This window comes from Leopardus geoffroyi, chromosome D2, assembly GCF_018350155.1.
Source record: "Leopardus geoffroyi isolate Oge1 chromosome D2, O.geoffroyi_Oge1_pat1.0, whole genome shotgun sequence".
Taxonomy (NCBI): Eukaryota; Metazoa; Chordata; class Mammalia; order Carnivora; family Felidae; genus Leopardus; species Leopardus geoffroyi.
Window position 1 is genome coordinate 47669647 of NC_059334.1, and position 16891 is coordinate 47686537.

Here is a 16891-nt window from a genome sequence, read left to right on the forward strand (position 1 = left end):
GGCTCATACCCAGTGGACTCACAGCTGTCCTTACTTGCTGGGGAAAAGGGGAGTAGGGGTCCAAGGCCCCTACCAACAGGTGCCCATCCGAGAGAAAATGAATACACGGTGTCTGGATGAAAGGGCACATTAGGATCCTGTGGAGGGCAACCTAGACCCCAAAGGGGAGACCTAGCCGAATAAGCCATGTGTGAGCGTGTGACTTTCCCTCCCTGAGCTTCAGTTTCTCATTTGTGACAAGAGGGATGGTCTTAGAAGCCCACAGAAGTGCCTTCTAACACCAGTAGGCATGAAGCTTCTCCGAGTTAGGTGAGCAGTCCCCCAGTTGGCCAGCACCCCTGGGAAGCAGGGCTCAGGCCACTAGTTCTGCCAGCATTGGTTGACCAGCCACCTCTGGGGGTGCACTGAGGGAAGGGAGGCCAGGTCATAGCCCAGAAGTCCTGGCACCAAGCCGGGCCCTAGAAAATCGGGGGTATTCCTCTCTTGGGCCTATGCACTTCATTTCTGTAGCTTGGGGAAGCCTGGGAAAAGAAGGTGCGGGAGACTGAAATCTTCCCTGTCCCCAGACCACTTAACAAATGTTCCACAAAACAACCAGGTGTCGGACCCCAGGGTATCTAGAAACTGACTCGTAGGCACACACTTGTTTCCCAGGTCCTGAGGCAGAGGCCGGACGTCCCAAGCCGGACCTCCAGGGAAAGCAAAGCCCACCAGGACTAGAGCCCGGGAGTTCTGACCAGCTGACTCTGAGACTTCCAGCTCAGAAAACCTTGCTTCCAGAAGTGCCACCACATGGGGTCGGGGGCTTCTAGAAGGCAAAGATGCCCCAGCCGACACCAGCTGTTATCTCACACCAAAATATCAAGCCAGACCAAGTGCTCAGACCAACTGTGTGCCACTTTCGCCTAAAGACTTGGAGATCACATTTAAAAGATGGGACTATCTAGGGCCCCCTTGGTGGTGGTTAAGCGTCTGACTTCAGCTCAGGTTGTGATCTCACAGTTCGTGAGTTCAAGCGCCACGTAGGGCTCTGTCCTGACAGCCCAGAGCTTGGAGCCTGCTTTGAATTCTGTGTCTCCCTCTGCCCCGCCCCCACTTGCTCGCACGTGTGCTCTCTCTCCCTCTCTCTCAAAAACAAATATACAGGGGCGCCTGGATGGCGCAGTCGGTTAAGCGTCTGACTTCAGCCAGGTCACAATCTCGCAGTCCGGGAGTTCGAGCCCCGCGTCGGGCTCTGGGCTGATGGCTCAGAGCCTGGAGCCTGTTTCCGATTCTGTGTCTCCCTCTCTCTCTGCCCCTCCCCCGTTCATGCTCTGTCTCTCTCTGTCCCAAAAATAAATAAACGTTGAAAAAAACAACAACAAATATACAAAAAAAAAATTTTAATAAAAAAAGATGGGAATATATTAACTAAAAATCCATACTTCTAACTTCTCCAGAAAGTTCAGTAGTTCTGGCAGTGCTGTGTCCTCACACCCACTCGGCCACCATCAGCTGGCCTGAGTAACAGCTGACCCTCGAGCGGGAAAAGTGCTCCTGCAGTCCACCCCCAGCCCCACCTGTGCCCAGCCCAAATCTGAGAGTGCCCCTTAATGTGCTCCTCAAATAACTGTTTCTGACAGTAGAGAAGTGTGTCTTTTCCCGTGCCTTTCTCAAAAGCGTGTAAATGACATATAGACCAAGAGGGTTATATCACTCAAGAAAAGTGAGCGAGAGCTCATTCGTATGTGGGGAAGTGAAGACAATGCCTACACACATTCACTTCACTCACCGCCTGCCTGGCTCTGGAAACATCTGAGCACGTCACCTGCCCCAACATATGACTGCAGTCAGGAAGGACTTCTCACGGGCACACACAGGCTGCCCAAGCGAGAGCCAGTACAACATACAAAGATACACCCGGTTTGGCGAGCACACTGTGACTGATGTCACCTCTGCAAGCTCTTACACTCCCCAAGTTCCACCCCGTGTGTCCTCTTAGCAAGGGCAGCATCAAAGGAAAGTCTGTTTCTAATGAGGCAGGCACAGGACAGGCCCCAGGGGTCAGAGCCCAGCCAGAAAAGTTTAGGGAAGGGCCAGAGGGGAGTACATATCAGTGAGGGAAGAAGAGGAGGGGGTGACAGATTTACCTTTACCAGCCTCTCTCACCAGCCCCTGCCTCTGTCCTGGGTCTTCACTCAGAAGATACAAGCCTCTGTCTCCCTCTCACCACCACCCTGGGCCCCCGGCTGCAGACAATGTCATGCCCTCCCTGCCCAGCAACCTGGCCCTCTCTCCCCTCCTCGAGCCACTGCAGGCCTCTCCGTGGGTCCCAGCTTGGCTAGCCAGAGAGCCCAGCCACGGACTGCCATAGCAGAGACATGGGAATCACCTCCAACTCACGAGGCTGGAGTCGGGCAAGCAAAGAACATTTAGAAAAGAGATGGTTACTCTCAGGAGCTGAGCTGGCCCCCACTGAAGCAGAGAGGATTTGGGAGACAGACACAGGATTGCCCCTCTGCCCAGACCAGTCCCTGACATGATACCGAAGTCCCACTGATCATCTTCCAGAAGCCCCTTCCAATTGGGACTCCACCTCCATAGTGCCCTATCATCCTACTGTGTCCCGTGAATATGTTCCAAGGTCACTCTGCGAGGGGCTCTACACGGCCCCTGGAGCATCTGGGCCCTGGAGCTGAAGGAAGCATTAGAAAGGGCACAGGACCCAGAGCTGGACGGACAGAGGTGAGCCTCATCCACTCACGCCAGCTGTCTAAGGGAGAGGATTTGCCCACTACCGGGACCACTCAGAAGTGGCTCCGGGCCTTGGGGCCCCACCTCCTACAGTAGAAAACCCAAACCCAAGAGCATGGCCTCCAGCCTTCAAGATTTGGTTACTGTAGGACACCTCCACCTTATCTGTGGAGTCTCTCCTATGGGCACCCAACCTACCAACCATTCTCCAGACAAGCCTCGTTCTCCTCCCCTCTCCTGGCATTCTGCATGTGCTGTTCTCTAAGCCTAAAATGCCCTTCTTTCTCTTCTAGAGACTCTCCAGGGAAGCTCCTTCATGCCCTCATTCAGCTTCCAGAAACCACATTTGCAATGCAGATTGCCACGTGTGTGTGACCGCCCCCCCCCCCCCGCAAGGGCAGGAGACCCCAGATCCTAATGCAGAACAAACAGGGGACACCCTAGGAAGGTCCTCTCCCACTGCCCATCACCAGGAATAAGCTTACAGCCTACACCTACACTTGCAGGTCCCAGAACCCCTATGACAGACAAACCCCAAGAGTAGCAGTAACCCGCGCTGCCTCAGACCCACGGTAGAACCCAGCCCCACTCCTGGCCAGCACACCTGCCTGGCCTCATCACAGAAGCAGTAGGTTTGAGGCCAGGAATTTACACACAGTGGATGGGCACATTCATCCGGTGGGGCTGCCCCAGAAGTCGCCAAAAGTTCCTCTCTGGGCCTGACAAAACATCGCTGATGGCTTGCATCCTTCAGACAACAACAGCTATTAAGAAGAGAGCAATTCCTGGAAAATCATAAATCCTAACAGTTTAGACCTCTGCCATGAGGAGTCCCCAGGGAGGCAGGTGGGCGAGCCGCCCATAGGGAGAGGGTCCTCATAAGCTGGGGACAACCGCCCACCCAGGCCTCACCCATGAGCTGCAGGTTAACCCCCAAAACTGCTCAATGAGAAGGAGCAGCCTGTGAACATGGGGGGGTCTCTTCGGAAACAACCACCGCTCAGACATTCCCCATCAGGTGCAGGGTTACCTAAGACATTCACCCGCAATCTCAGGCCATGCAGAAATCAAACAAGACAGCACATTAGGAAACAGATGCTCTGCAGGGTGCTGGCTGTGACTGACAGGAGAAAAGGAGCTGCACCAGCCCTAGGTACAACGATGGGTGGAACTGAGAAAACGGGATGACCGCACAATCTCCACACCCGCTTGGAGACAGTGGCAAGCCAGCAAAGCCCCAGCCCTGCCCTGCCAGCCAACGGAGACGAAGCTTACCTTTCAGAGAGGCAACGTGTGACAGAGCCTGGGCATACGTGGCCGTATTCAGGAGGGTCCCCGGCAAGCAAGAGGGGAAGAAGGGTCCTGTGGGACCCACAGTTCTCCCCAGGCTGCTAGAGAAAGAAACGCACACTGAGTTCCTGACCCTGTGTCCCCGCCAAGCCTCCAGGCCCCAGGGCCCCACCAGCCTCACCTCTGTTGGGCTTCCAGGACCTCTTTCTTGCTCCGGGCCTGGTCCCCGGGGGGCGGGGAGTTGATGTTTCGCACAGGCGGGGGTGTCACCTCTGCCATGGGCTCCTTGGCTCCTGGCTCTTGGTCGGAAGCTCCTCTCTCTGTTTTCCTCCATTTGGCCCTTCGGTTCTGGAACCAAACCTGAGTCCCCAGTGGAAATGCATACGCAATGGAGGCAGAAAGTAAGACAGGAGGAGAGAACCAGACCGAAACTCACATGCCTGGTTCCCGTACCCAGTGCTCACTGCTCACCTTGCAGCAGGTGTGGGGGACACAGCCTCATCTCTCCAAAAGATCTCCCAAAGCAGTGCCCTCTGAACTGCAGTTTCAGACCCAGAGAGGGGTCAGAAGATCAGTGTAGGAGGCACGACAGGCATTTTTTTAATGACGGTTAAACCACAGAAAGAAGCCAAGTGCATGGCCCACGAAAGGGTGCAAGTGTTGTCTTGTGGAAATGCTCAGTGTATTCAAGGGCATTTATTTGATGTGAAATGTACTTCCTATGGTTGGGGAGGAGGGAGGTGAGGGAATCATCATCCAAGCAGTTTGTAAAACACTGCCCTGGGGTTTCCTCATCAAAAAAACTCATTCACTCTTCCGGCGGCTTTTCCTAAGCACCTGAGTGTGTCTGTCCTCAAACCTGGGATTTAACCCTGAAATCATCTCTGACACATCACGACAAGCTCATGACCAGCAGCCCAGCACACCCATGAGAAACACTGACTCTGGAGTCAGCCTTAGTTTAGTGTGAATCTGGTTTAGAATCCACCCCGACCCTATAAGGCAGGTAGATCTATCCCTGCTGTTGAGATGAGAAAATTAAGCACAGACAGGTTAATCGACTGGCCCAAGGTCATTTAGGTGGTAAGTGGCAGACACACAGCTTGAAGACCAGTGGTTTGTCTAGGGACCATGACCCAAACTCCTTGGGGGTAATAACAGTGGCCACCCCCAAGCACTGTTAGCACAGAGAGGCACGAAAAACACTGAGCACTGTGCCCGACACACAGCCATCAATCAGTCACTCGGTAAACATCAGGTAGCATTATCCCTGCCAACCTCAGGTTAGCAGCAGGCTTATGATTCACCTGCTTTAAGTGCCTTCTTAGAGACTGGTGTGGAAATCTTCAAGCTTTGTCAATCAGGACAGCATCTGCAGAAGGCCAGACTCATGGTAGCCAGGCAGACGGGGCCCAAGGTGTTCCCAGAGGTCAGTGAAATTCTGCTGCTCTTTACCCAGCAAAACCTCTTCCCTCCTCTCCTGGGGAACCATGCCTGGCTTTAAAAAAAGCTTTGGCTAGACCTCCCTCCTCCTCCCCCGGGGGGGACATCCTCTCCTCCTCCGCCTCGCCTCACGCTGGCCCAGAAGAGAGCCTGGGTCCCGGGGCTAAGCCCTCTGCCAGCCCACCCCACTTCTGAATTTTCATTCTCCTCTAACTGGGTTTCTTTCGTTTTTAATCGAGTTGGCTTTTAATTGCACATATCAGCAACCATTGAATAATGATTTTATCTATATTCTAAATTTAGGGCAGTTAAATGCAAAGCAAAATGCAGACACTTTCTTGTGTCTTAATTGAATGAAGGTCACAGCTATAACAACATTTAATTGAGCTATTTTTCATTATCATATTTTAATGACTTTGCACTGACAGTTCGCCTGCTTCTGAGGAAAGAGCATGATGGAGTCGTTTATTTCCCTATTTAGTTATTGTTTGACAACATCAGCTTCGATTAAGACCCTGCTTTATAGAACATTAATCATATTTGAATGAGCAAGGGGTATAAATGTAAACACATCTCCCTTCCCGCCACCGAGGCCCACGTCCCCACACGGAGGCTCACGAAACAAATACTTCACAGCCATTGTCTGTTTGCATAATAGCCAACAACAGCCGGCACAACAAATCCCCGCTTTAATTGTTACCACCCCTATCTCACCCTTGCACCTTTCAGGGAGAAGTTATGATCTTCCACTTCTGAATGCTCAATAATTGTGTCATTTATCTCAATTTGCAGTTCAGTCTTTAGGCAGCTATTGGCAAGCTGGCATTAAATAAAGAAGGGATAGACAACATCCTGGCCAAAGGAGATTTTCATTTCCAAATAATAATCAGTTTAATTTGCCCGCATATGACCAATGATTCATGTTCAGATTTAATAATCAGGATCACATAATCTGATTATAGGGGAAATAATTTGTTTACAACCCCCAATTTACTGCTCAGAATTCCATTATCTCTCTTCAGCCATTGGTTTTTAAGAGATACTAACATGACCCAGGGGAACCAAAAGCAAACTATTATATTTCCTACAATTAGATCTTTGCATAGTCTTAACCCCAAGCCCCTACATAAAAAAGAACAGAAACAGCATGGAGGAAACCCCATAAATAAAATGAATATATAATTGTGCTCAAAGAATAGCTCTCCCGGAGAGGCGGCGCTGCGAATCTGTTCCTCCCGCGCTCGGGCACATCTGCTGGGCTCGACGGGTTTGTGCACTTAAACATAATCACCGTGTGGCTTCCAGAAAGAAATCCTGCTTAGAGACGGCCACCGTGAGCCCGTGCTCAGCTCTGAGGCAGCCCTTTCGCTGCTGCCGTTTAAAGATTTTTAAATTGCACACGTTCTTCGGATCCACTTCGCTGAAAGAGTCCACGTCCAGGGGAAAAGTTGGACATGATGCAATTTCTGGAAAGCAGATCCTACCCTGTTCCCATCTGAAAACACAGTTCTCTGCAATTGACCGGCCTTACCCCAGAGCGGTCAGAGCTGCTTTGAGAATAGCATCTCAGCTCTTTTTTTTTTTTTTTTTTTTTTTTTCCAAAGCAAGGAAATGGATGTGCATTGATGTAATTTAGTACCTTAGAGACGCGGACAAATTAGTGTAGAACATTATCACTAGTTAATTATGAATGACCGATTAATCAACCTAATCTAATATTCCACATTATGTTGATGTTATTAAAGTGCATCATGAAAATGACAGATAGTCTTCATTTGCTTTCTTTGGCCAAATGTGCACTCTGCAGTCATGATGTCAAAAAAAAAAAAAAAAGTTTGCCAGTTTTAATATTAGAGAGTTAAATAATTAAAAAGAAGGTTTACCTGCACTCTGGCTTCTGTGAGGTTTATTTTCATGGCCAGCTCTTCTCTGGTGAAGACATCAGGGTAGTGTGTTTGGGCAAAAACTGCCTCAAGAGCTTCCAGCTGGTAACAGGCAAAAATATTTACTGGTGAGAGGCTGCGGCTAGGTGAGAGGAAGCAGATGCATAGTTCAAATTTGCTAGGAGCAGTGAGGAAGTGGTTTCGAGGATGAAATAGGGGAGGAGGAGGGAGAAGAGAGCTCTTCGAGAAGACGCCACAGAATTAAAATTTTAACCACGGATGACTGAGGAGCTAAGACTTACAACATCGGTGCTCCCCCAAGAAATAAGAATAAGAGGAGAAGCACAAATATTCATTTGCTTTTCCATTTACATATCTTCATAGGAATCAAAGTCTAAGAGTGGCCTTACGAATCAGAGCAACCCACACAGCTTTCCCCATAAGACAGAGGAGAATAGAAACAACTAACAGAGGTCCTCACTGTGCCAGTCCCACAGAAACAAGCTAGAGGTATTTGGGTTACTTTCCTGACGGCTCCCAGTTTGCCCCAGGGGTGGCACAGACCTAAGGGAAAGAGCCCAGGTCCAGGAAACACACTATGAGGGTCCCGGTTCTAGCCCTTCCGTTTATGGACAGCAATACCTTCTACAAATCAGACAACTTTGGGGGCCCCCGTCTTCCCATCTCTCTACTTGGAATAAGAATGTCCTACTTGCATTTCTCAAAGGGTGATTTCAAGGTTCAAATGATATTGCTGATGTGGAAACGTTCCCCAAACTACCAACCTCAGGCACATGTGAGCGATCATTATTACCGATTCACTTACTGCCTGGCGCCGTGAAGTCCAAATCACCTGCCCTCTCCCCAGACAGATTTCTTGACACATAGAGTGTTCAAGAACGATCCAGTTACCATAGTTGGCTTTATTTTAAAACACAAAGAAGAGCTGCTCAAACTCTGGGTTTTTTGGAGGCAGGAAGTAGCCGACTCTCAGAAAGGGAACGCCATCATTACCTGCTGAAGAGTAAATGTCGTCCGGTTCCGGCGCTGTTTTCTGCGCAGAAACCCATCATCGAAATCTCCTGGAGAGTGGTTGCCAAAGGGTGCAGTGCCTACTGGGAGCAAACTGAATCAGCCTGAGCAGAGGACCTCCCTGTTCTCACACCAACCCCGGACACACCTGCTCTATTCGGAGGCACCTCCAGGCATAGTCCCGTCTGTCCCAGAGCGTCTTTCTCTGCTGCTCTCATGAAGGCCCCTTCTTTTCTACTCTCTCCTGCTCTCTCCCTCTCCCAATAACCTTTGACTTCAGGCCCAACTATGCCTATTTCATAGGGCGGATGGCAACCTTACTCCCCCCGGGATGGCCAAATCGCCTTCTTGTCAAATTCCGGACTCTGTGCCAGGAAAAATCACTGGCTTGAGGCAGAGCCTTCACCTGCCCTCTGGTTTCCAGCTGCACCTCTGTCCACTGTGTTTTTATCTCATCCCTACCTACCTCTGACTCTTTCATAGAAGCCTCAACGGCTCCCTATTGCTTACCTGTTAGTTAACTTTCCCTTGTTTCTATAAACAACAAAGCTTAACAGCTGGGGGCGGGGGAGGAAAGAAAACACCAAGAGCTTTCACTGCACGTTTCTCCTAGAACTTCAGGACACGAGGAGGTAAGAAGTTTATAAATGAATATTAATTACCGTTGGTCACAGCTCATCAGCACCATAGTGGATCTGTTATATTGATGTCAATTAACAAGAGGTCTGCACCAATAGCTACTGTCCTGAATTCCAAGCAGGCTTAGACACGGCCACTCTCTCCCCTCTCCCCAGGCTCATAAAGGACCCACTGCTCTCCACTTCCCTGAAAAGAAAGGCGTCCTGTCCACCGTCCTCCCCAGCAACCTCCCAAGCCAGAACAGAGTTTGGCCCCAAACATGCATTCACATCATTTTCCAAATATGCACCATGTGCTCAACAGTCTACAATGGCCTCTTAGAAAAACAAATGAGCAAGTTCCCATTAGCCAGTGCATGCTGTACCTGCCATGGGCTTTGGTCTCAGAATCCCTGCGTGTTTGGCATTAGCAGCCGGCAAGCCACACAGGCAACCTCACTCAGAAAGACCTGAGTCCCAAAGAAGCAAGGTTCTCCGGGCTCTTTAAAATTCTATCTACTAACAGGGGTCCCTCCTACTTATTATCCTGCTCTACAGTGCCACACACATCCTTTGCCATAATACCCCATGCTTCCCTGAAGCCTTCTGTTCCATCTTCTTGTCCAAACTGCACTCTTCCTAAAAACCCCAGTTACAAATATTTCTCTCCTCTCCCCTCATTGGAAACTTCAAAAGGACAGCCTCAAAACGGTCTTATTTCCAGTATTTTGCGGGAAACCAAACTGTCTCCTTTTGAAACAAAGCACTTGATTGGCGAGGACAGAATGCAGACTCTGAGATGCTCCAATCGTTATCTGCCTCAGCCTTCTAACTTACACCTGCCGGTCCTAAATTGTTTCACAATGCGTACACATAATATCTGTAGGTGAAACATCATATGTCAAATTGGATACTAAAACAGACTGGTGGTCCATCAAATGAATAAAAACAAACGGAAAAGAGGAAAACCTTTGAAGAAACTTTTTACTTAAAAATAAGTAGACGTGTTGATAACACTACGAAAATGTTAAACCTTGCCGATAATTAAACAAAACAGAACAATGAACTGCTATTTTCACCATTCTGGCAAACATAAGATGCATAATGTTACCCAGTACAGTTAACGGTATAATAAAATGTGTGTGTTCATTAACTATTTGTAGGAGCATTAATTGGTGCAGCCTTATTAGAGGGGTAATTTGACAATATTCATCAAAAATTTAAGGGCACATACACATATTTAATCTGTGAATAAGTGTTCCAAAATAGAAAAAGAAGAACATTCCTAGCGACATGGCAATAAGGGGGAAAAAAAAAACTACTGGAAACAGCCAAAGTTCCCATCAGTACAACATATAATGGAATATTACACAGCTGTTTAAAAGAAATCAGTAGATCTGTATATATTGACAGAATAATCCCCAAAATATAGGTTACAAAGTAAAAAAAGAAAAAAGCAAAGTCCCAAATGATACGGCAATATGATCTCAACACAAATAAAGCATAACATATGGCGGGGGGGGGGGTGTTTTTCATGAAGGAATCATAAGAAACCAACAATAGAGAGTATCTTTAGAAAAGAGGTGGAAGGAGGATTTCACTTCTGAATGCAGTTTTCTCTTCTATTTGAATTTCCTTAGCAAGTATATGCAGTACTTTTTAATTCAATATCAGTAGAATCCCAGAAGTGAGATTATGAGTCATGCCTTGCTTTCTCCTTTATGCCTCTCTAGATTAATAAGAAATGAAAATTAAAAAGCTGAGAGCCTGAGCAAGATGTCATATTCCAAAGGTCGGTTCTCGGCCTTTCTATCTGCCGCAGATCACCTCCTCCCCAGCAACATTAGACTAACATACAACACCACTTTCTGCAAAACTGGCTCAGAAAGACATCTTCAAAGGGATAAAAAAGGTTCTTAAAGACACGCCTCCTTTTCTCCTGGTCGTAGAATCAGCACTGAGGTGGGATGTGCCTCAGGTGAGGTGGGAAGGAAGGGTGAGCAACATACAGCTCAGTGCACGGAAGCCATGATAAGGCCGAGCCACGACCCTCCTTAAGTGACTTCTGCAACCCACCCTGCGGACAGGGCTTCCCCTTAATTATCCAAGCAGCCCACCACCTGCTAAATACCCAAATCTTTGCCTTCCCCTCTTTAACCAGAAGAGTAGGCTGCGATATGTCAGTCAGTTCAAATCCCCCCTCCGGACCTGGGGTACAATGTCAGGGAGTGCACCTTTTAACCTCTTCATAAAGCAGATCAGCGTGGGTCCTTGGAGATTAAAGGACATGAAACGTAGGCAAGTGTCTGGTCTCCCCTTCTTAGGAATGCTGACCCGAGCTAGCAGGGCTTAAACACTGATCCTTAGCCTCCTTTAGAAAATTCTGCTGAATTCTTAAAAGCTTCCACGGTTAAGACAAAACAAACTTTCTGAAATCCCTGTGCATGTTGGCCAACTGAGGCTCAGCTACTGCTCTAGGTAACTGGAGAAAAGGCGGACTAGTGTCCTCGGATGTCTCCGGGTCCCTCAGTGCCTCACCACCTCTGCCTTCCCCCATGCCTCCCTCAACGTCCTGGCCTCCAACATTCTCCCACCCCACAAATAAATCATAGGAGTAGGTTGTCAAAGCCTAGCCTGGTATTGTTCCCAGTTAGAAAAGTTCTAATAGTGCATGGCTGAGACTCTTGTTCTGAGGAAGATGCTGTTAAAAGGCCAGAATGTGTGGCTTTGCATTTGTCTGACGCCAGCTCTTGGGGGTCCCCCAGGCCCTGTGTGGGGGCACCAGAGAGCCAAGCTGTCCCCTTCTCACAAACCTACTTCCACCTAACAATCCAGTGCAGAGACCACACAAGGGATCCTGAGGCAAAATTTCTTCTAAGGCCTGGAGACCCTCAAAGTCTCAAACCCTGGCCACGGGGCTCCCCCTGGGAGTGGGAGTGGTTGGCATCTGGGATCAGGAAATCCAGTGAGTCACAGGGAGGAGCCAAGCCAGGGCACTCGAGGGGTGCGGGGGTGCACAGGGCCACCTAGATCCAGAGAGCCACGGTGGACCAGGACAGGCGTTACAGCTTCCCGGAGCAGCACTGCCCTGTGCTCCAAGTGGGAGCAAACTACCATGGGTTGGGCTCAGGGTCCATGTCAGACGATGCGGGCCAACTCCCTAGTCTACCTTGGCTTTTCTGGATGTTTGCAAAACACCATGAAAGATTGATGCGGCCCCCAGGGCGGGGGAGACCCGATTAGAGGCGTGACACCAGCATCTGTGCTGGGAGGACCGGCGGGTCCCTGCTGTGCCAATAGCCCGGGGCCGACTGGCCCAGGCGGGGAGGGAGGTGGGAGGCAGGTGGTGACAGGGCGGAAGGCTGGAGTGGGATGTAGGGAGGAGGCCAGGGGCACCCGTATCCAACGCCCAGCGGCTGCGACCCTAGCGGAGCGGGAACCCAACCACCCACCTGCCACACGGGCGCTCTGGCCCTTTCTGGCCAGCACCGGCCGTTTGGAGCGGCCACGGGCGCGGCGCTTACTCACCCTCTAGCTGTGGCGGACAGTGGAAATAAAACATCGCCGACGACCGGATCAGCTGGACGGCGGGGCCCGGGGAGAGTAACCGCTGGACAGACAAGGGGCGCGTAGCTCCGGCCTGGCTGCAAGGCAAGCATCGATAGAATCTAAGTCTCACTCTGCCCGCGCCCCGGACTGGCCCTAGTGCGCACTGGGCGTCCTCCTCCTGGAAACCACCCTTCCCCCCACCCCCCCCAACGCCCTAAGTCCACTGTGGGGACTGGAGGGGACGTGGCAGCCCCACCTCAAGCCCGGTCCCCTTGGGACAGCCCCTCCGTTTGGGTCCACCTCCCGGACAGCCATGCCCCCACCTCGTCCCCAACACCAAACCTGGGAAATCTGGCTCCCGGCTCTCAGGGGTCCCCCCCCCCTCGCTCAAGCTTTGCACCCAGGCCACCGCAGCCGGGTCCAGCGAACGCGCCAGGGCATCGGAGCGAGCTGCAGCCCTGGCCAGGAAAGCAGCCGAACCCCAAGGCCGGACGCGCGGGGCCGGGTGAGTGGGTCGGGAGCCGCGCGTACCTCGGCGGGCTGCGGGCGAGGAAGGCCGGAGCGTGACTGCCTCCGGTCCGCACGCTGGGCTCGGCTGGAAGCGGGCGGGGCTCGGCGCTGCTGGCGCCCGCAGGACCAGAAAAGTGACTCGGGAAGTGGCCAGATGTCTTGCTGTCTGTCTACAGCGCGCGCCGCGGCTCAGCACTCGCCTTTATAATCTCACGCATAATTGGCCTTAATCTGATTATTTCCAGCGCTGTCTACAGCGAGTAACTTGGATAGGTCTATTGGGCCTTACAAATGGCCCACGTGGTGTTAAAAAAAAAATCCATCATTTCTCAGCAAACATCAGAAATGTTTTCCTTCTTTTAAAAGAGGATAGAAACAACCAGCACTACCACCACCCCCAAAAAGGCATTATTTTCTGAACACTCCACCCACACCCACCCCGAGTCCCCTCTGACTCAAACCTTCTTTCTCCGTGAAAAGCTTGGATATGGGCTCGCCCTTGTCAGGCCTGGCGACTCCCGGGCTGCGAATTGACAAAGCGCTGCTAATTGTAGCCGCCGGATGGGTTTTTGGGGGGACTCTGCACACGGCTTCCCTTTCCAAGCGCCCGTACAAAAGGAAAGTTTGATTTTGTTCTCAGCAAGGGGTCCCTGAATTTATGTTCGCTTCTCCATGCAAATGATATGCGGTGGGACCCCTTCGCAATTACTTTTAAAATGCATTCGAGGCAGACACTCAGCGGAGAGAGACCGCCCTTCCCTCTGCCTGGGTGAAAATTAAACTCTAAAGTACCGGGCTGAAATTTTCAAGTCAGGGGCGCGGGATTGGATCAAATCACATAAACTGCAAAAAAAGCAAGTCTAATGGCGCATAATTGGTTCTGTAATAGCATTACACCAGGATAATAGCCCGTTACGGCCCCCTGCACTATTAAGTGCTTCCCTGGCGGAAAGCCTTTATGATATTAAAGGGGGAATATAATGATATTTTGGTTATTAAATGCGTGTAATTAATTTATGCACCACTGAAAATAAAGTTGGTATTATGACCCACTCAAGATGCATCAGAAGAGGCAAGTCAGACAACTGTTGATAAGTTTGGTGTCTGTGTTCCGTCTAGACTGCTGATTTTATTTTGGGACGATGGCTTCTTGGACAGACTGCATAAATTGAATATTTTATAAACATTCTAATGCTGCGTTCGGGAGCCCTGGCGAGGCGGTGGGTCGGGTCCCTGCACCGCCTGGGTTCCAGCCTTGATCTTAAAGACACAGTGCGTTGGAAACAAAAGGCCTGGCGACCCCACACGTGGACACCCGCCGTGGGCAAGGCGCACCAAGCTGAAAGGCAGCGAGTGCTGGGGCCCTGGGACTCCGGTGGACAGCCCTTCGGAAAACCACTGGGAGGAAGACGCGGCAACGCTCCAGCGGAGGCAGTTTAGGGCCCAGGGCACTTCAGCGGCCCCTCCTGGGCTCGGCCCGCCCTGGCTTGAGGAGTCGGCCGCACCACTAGGAAGAAACCGCTGGAAACTCTGGCTCAGTTCAGAACGGAGAGAGCCCCGGCGACAGCTCCGCCAGGGCCACTGACTCCGAGTCAGGCGGCCAGCTTCGGGGAACACGCCCAGAGGACCGGGAGGCGGGTGCGGTAGCCAGAGGGGCTGGCCGGGCAGCAGAGAGCGCCGTTGCCACTTCATCCAGAGAGGGCTGGAGCCCCAAGAGCGGACCCTCCGTCAACCCAGGCCAAGAAGCTTGGCGCGCTATCTCTGTCACTTCCTGTGTCGCCCAGAGGACCCGGGCTCTCTGGAGACCTTTCAAAGAGCCTGAGGCTACCCTTGCGTGCCCGGGTCTTCCAAAAGCCCCCTCGGGCTCCCATCTGCCCTAGGCGGCAGCTCCCCGTCTGCGCGCGCTGTGAGCTCCAAGAGCCTGGTGCCCATGAAGCGAATTGAGGAAGGTATCCGGGAGGGCTTGGTCGAGATGCTCCAGGCGCACCTGAGTATCTGTGCGGGAACCCGCGGCACCAGGCGCCCGGCGCCGCATGGGCCCCCAAAGCCAACAAAGTCCAAGCCCCAGTCTCAGCTTTCCATCCCTCACATCCGCCGAAGCAGATTCCTATCAAGGCCCGGAGAGGTCCCGGGGAAGTAGACAGGCTCATCCTGGCTGGGTCTGCGGACAGCGCACTCCCCAGGCCTCCTAGCCAGTCAGAACCCTGGACAGCGGCCCCAGACCTTCTGGGGCTGCGGGAGGGAAAAGAGGCCAGTCCCGCGGGCCCCTCTGGGGCTCTGTGCTGCGCGGCAGTGGGACCCGCCCTGCAGGATCCCAGGCTTTGAGGGATCAATCCTCTCCCGGTTCAAACCTGCGGAAGTTACTTGCGACGCGCGCTCAGCGCTCAGAGAAGGGACCGAACTCTCGACTCCGCACCCCGCGCGCTGCTCCTGTCTCTCGGCCCCAGCCTGGAAGCCGCCCGCGGCGCGTCGCTGCCTGACCATGGCCTTCGCGGCGTCCCCGACTCGAGCCTGGCCGTCTCCCCGGGGTGGACAAGTAGCCGGACTCCCGGAAAACACCCACCTCGCGCGGGGCTCGTAGCCAGCTCAGGACCCTCCGCCTCTCCTCGCCTCGCCTCTCCCAACGTTCCTCTCCCGGAGCCGCGAGGACGGCTCCTTTCTGTTGACAAAACAGCGAATAAACACACAGCCAAGCAACGTAGAAACGAAAGCCTACAACAAACTTTGATGACGCGAGTCCCCTTTTTCTTCCGATTGTCTCTGACACTCGGCCTTCGGAGGTGACCAATATGCATTCGCTACCGTCCCCCTCCCCCACCAAAAAGGGCGTTCGAAACGAAAAGGTTATTTTTCCTTAATTCTTGTGCGGTAAAATGTATTTTTCAATTAACCAAATTCACCGATCTGTCCCGCTTGGACACTCTGATAATTTACAGCCTAAAAGTGTACTTTCTTTATCTAAAGACCAAGGTGACTGCTTTTAATTTTCTCTAACCTCTTTACACTTGATGTTCACCAGACTCATAATGTTAATTGGCTTCATATACGGATCATCAGTTTAATGAAGAAATAAATCCTGTGTTGCTTTATGTTTTAACAGTGATTGCTTTAATGAGGAATGTGACGTGTTCCAAAATCAAAGCTGCAGGAGACATTAGAGGGGGCTTCTATTAGGACGGAAATGCTTATTTAAAGTTAAAACCACGGGTCATATTTCAACAGATTCTTACACGGCAGGCCCTCCCCACCCCCACCTGGGTTGCTTCCAGCCTGTGGAAGGAGACAATTCTGTGGTTGGTCCTCAATGCTCCTTCTTCTCCGTATTTAATTCACAGCAGCCGCAGTCTCCATTCCCTCTAAGAATCGTTTTTCTGGTTACCAAGCCGTCCGTGCTTCTTTACCTCCTGTCCAGCAGAGCGGAGAGAAGCCAGAATAGGGTGGGTTGTTCAACTTTCAAGGTTGTTCGCTTTTTAAAAAATAAAGTGGGAAGAAAGTATCCCACACACCTTAAGATTTGTGTGCAGATGTGGCTCCCGCCCCTGGCAGTGAGGGCATCTCTACCACCGAAAATTCAAGCCTCCACTCCTAAAGACAGACAGCTCCTGTTTAGGCTGAGTAAGCTGCTGCTGACCCACTGGCCCCTGAAAATGTCTGTAGGGGATGGGCGAGGCTCCCGCCTGGGTGATGGGAGCTTTACATCTCTACATCAATTAATAGCAGAGTAAATCTGCTCTCTCTAATGGGTGTTTGATTTTTCTAATTTTAAGCTTGTTCTGTGAAGGGAAAACTGTCATCTCAAAAACACTGAGAGCAGCAATAAAATGCTGGAAATTA

The 16891-nt window shown here is 51.3% G+C and overlaps 1 protein-coding gene across 4 annotated transcripts in view; it reads right to left on the reverse strand.

Moving 5' to 3' along the window:
- Nucleotides 1-16216, reverse strand: part of DRGX (dorsal root ganglia homeobox) — a 36123-nt gene extending 19907 nt beyond the window's left edge. Inside the window, exons 1-6 of one of the 4 annotated variants that reach the window (XM_045438012.1) lie at nucleotides 15621-16216; nucleotides 12527-12642; nucleotides 8364-8461; nucleotides 7350-7451; nucleotides 4205-4383; nucleotides 4009-4121 (exon numbers count right to left, since the gene is read on the reverse strand). In XM_045438012.1, the coding sequence (XP_045293968.1) occupies nucleotides 4009-4121; nucleotides 4205-4383; nucleotides 7350-7451; nucleotides 8364-8461; nucleotides 12527-12560 (526 nt within the window). In that variant the 5' untranslated portion in view covers nucleotides 12561-12642; nucleotides 15621-16216. Of the gene's footprint in view, nucleotides 1-4008; nucleotides 4125-4204; nucleotides 4384-7349; nucleotides 7452-8363; nucleotides 8462-12526; nucleotides 12643-13078; nucleotides 13482-13518; nucleotides 14369-15620 lie in introns of those variants that run through there. The other 3 variants (XM_045438009.1, XM_045438011.1, XM_045438010.1) reach the window with 3 other exon arrangements.
- Between the last annotated feature and the right edge of the window lie 675 nt (nucleotides 16217-16891).